The sequence below is a fragment of the Trichoderma citrinoviride genome (assembly GCF_003025115.1).
Source record: "Trichoderma citrinoviride strain TUCIM 6016 unplaced genomic scaffold BBK36scaffold_30, whole genome shotgun sequence".
NCBI lineage: Eukaryota > Fungi > Ascomycota > Sordariomycetes > Hypocreales > Hypocreaceae > Trichoderma > Trichoderma citrinoviride.
In genome coordinates, this window is record NW_020194738.1 from 33,532 (window position 1) to 36,015 (window position 2,484).

A 2,484-nucleotide genomic window follows, 5' to 3' on the forward strand; every position below is an offset into this window, starting at 1 on the left:
CAACGACATCCTCGACGATGACCCGATCCACGGCGACTTGAGCGCGCCGCTCTCCTTCAAGCGCAAGCAGAAGCCCGGCCTGCTGTCCAACCCGCTGCGCGTCTTTTCCACCCTGACAGGCTCCTCCTCCTCCTCCTCCGCCGCCGCAGCAGCCTCGCCGCCTCGAACGCACCAGCGCCCGCCCAAACACCAGCAGTCCGCCTCTCTGTCCTCGCTCACCAGCCTCTCCGGGTCGCTGCGCGAACACATCTTCGGCAGCGCAACGCCCGCCAGCTCGAAGGATGGCCTGGCCAACGACTGGTACGCCGAAGGCCCCGGGCGCCGCGTCGGCTACGAGGACTTGACGGCCATCGACTGGATCTTTGAGTATACAAAGGAGCGTCAGCGCCTGCGCGTGCTGGCGTCGAGCTCGGGCGGCGGCATCATCGGCTATGTGCGACACCTGCTGGACGCCAGCCAGGTCTGGATCGTGCTGCTGCTGACGGGCCTCGCCGTGGGCGTCATTGCGGCGCTCATCGATATCACCACCGACTGGCTCGGCGACGTCAAGCTGGGCTTCTGCACCAGCGGGCCCGAGGGAGGGCATTTCTACCTCAACAAGAACTTCTGCTGCTACGGGTACGACCAGGGCTCGAAATGCGCGGGATGGAGGTTCTGGAGCGAGGCTCTGGGCATCCACTCGGCCGGAGGCAAATGGTTCATTGAGTACTTTTTCTTCTTGGCCTTTGGTGTATGCGGCCTTCGTTGTCTCTTCTTGCTGCGTGTTCGTGCACTGACCCGACGTCTGCACAGGTCCTATTTGCGTACTGCGCGGCGTTGCTGGTGCAGGAATATGCCATCTATGCGAAGCACAGCGGTATCCCCGAGATCAAGACCGTCTTGGGAGGATTCGTCATTCGCAAGTTTCTCGGTCCTTGGACGTTGGTGACAAAGTCCTTTGGCTTGGTAAGATTTCGTCCAGCATATCGCGCGGTAGGTCGTCAAAAGCTTACTCGGACAGGTCCTTGCTGTGTCTTCGGGCATGTGGCTGGGAAAGGAGGGCCCTCTGGTGCATGTAGCCTGTTGCTGCGCAAACCTCTTCATCAAGATATTCCCCAATATCAACAACAACGAAGGCAGGTAGACTGAAAATCCAATGTCCACTGCTCGTAGTCGCTAACCTGACTGCGACAGCTCGTAAGCGAGAGGTGCCCGACCCGCCGGCAGAACTCCGACATCCTCTCGAGCCGCGCCCTCTACATCGGCTCGTCCTACCGCAGCGCCCCCAGCCTCTACTGCCCCTTCGGCGCCACCCCCACGTAGAGCTCCTGCGACCGCTCCCTCCGGTACCACACCGGCCACCGCCACTCCTGCTGCTCCAGGAGCTACGCGCAGTACTACAGCCGCTGCCCCTGCAGCCCCTACCTCTGGAGGAGCGACAACAGCTCCTTCCCCATAAGCAACTCCACCTAGGTCCTGAGCATCTACGGCGCCGCGCTCTTCCGCAGCGGATGGGTAAACCTCTAGTACTGCCGGTGGTACTACCCCTCCTGCATGCAGTCCCGCGGCCACTCGAGCTTGTACTACTGCTGCTACCTGTGCCAGTACGCCCACTGCGGCCGATCCCGCCGCCTACGCGGCTGCTACCGCATCCAGCGGCCCCACTGCGTCCCCTGCAGGCCCCGCGTGCAGAACTTCTCCTTCTTCGGCGCTCGCAACAGCTGGGTCTAGAGGTAGTCCTACGGGTAGCGCGCTGGCTGGTCGCGCGGTTACCGGTACCTCCCGTCCTACTACGGCCGACCCTAAACGTCAGGCTTGCACTACCACCGGTCCTTCTTCGGCTGCTCCCGCCGCTTCTACTCCTCCTGTTACCACGGCCGACTACGCCGCGGCCAGAACGTGTCCGGCTAAACTAGCAGCTCCAAGACCCTTGTGAGCCACTTGTCCCGTCTGTGCTCTAGCCTCCAGACCTTGAAGTACATCACCAACCCCATCAAATGCTCCCGTCACTCCTTCCGGTGCCGGTCCTGGACCCACTACCCCGACCCCTCGGTGCTGAAACGGAAAAAGGTAGCCCGTTGCAGGTACAACCGAAACTACTTCTCCGGTGGCATCTACGGGACTAGCAATACTGGCAGTCATTACTACTGTCAAGCTTTCCTACCCCCTTGCGCCGAATGGGGCTACTACGGGTCCTCCCGCATCCCGTTCTAGAGCTTCGGGACGGTCAGTACCGACATGAAACAGACCATGTACTGCTCGAACGGACTCGCTTTCCCCAGTTTCCGAACGTCTCATTGCCGCCGCCGGTACCGTGTCTGCTTCGAGACGGTGTACCAGAACAGACCTTTCTTCATCCTCTAAACGACTAAGTTCCCAGTCTTATCGCCGGTAGAGCGACGACAACCTTCACTGCCGAAAGCATGGAGCTCTGACTTCTCGTGGGGAGGTTATCCCCGAGGTTTTCGCTGCCTCTACGGACTACGGCGGCGACGACTCTCCTGA

General features: G+C 61.1%; 1 protein-coding gene across 1 annotated transcript; it reads left to right on the forward strand.

Moving 5' to 3' along the window:
* Nucleotides 1-61: 61 nt before the first annotated feature.
* Nucleotides 62-1,123, forward strand: BBK36DRAFT_9075 (hypothetical protein; the record flags this gene model as incomplete). Its single annotated transcript, XM_024898585.1, has 3 exons — nucleotides 62-730; nucleotides 793-945; nucleotides 1,001-1,123. Coding segments are annotated over 3 exons (945 nt in total), but the record flags the coding sequence as incomplete, so codon positions are not given.
* Nucleotides 1,124-2,484: the final 1,361 nt, after the last annotated feature.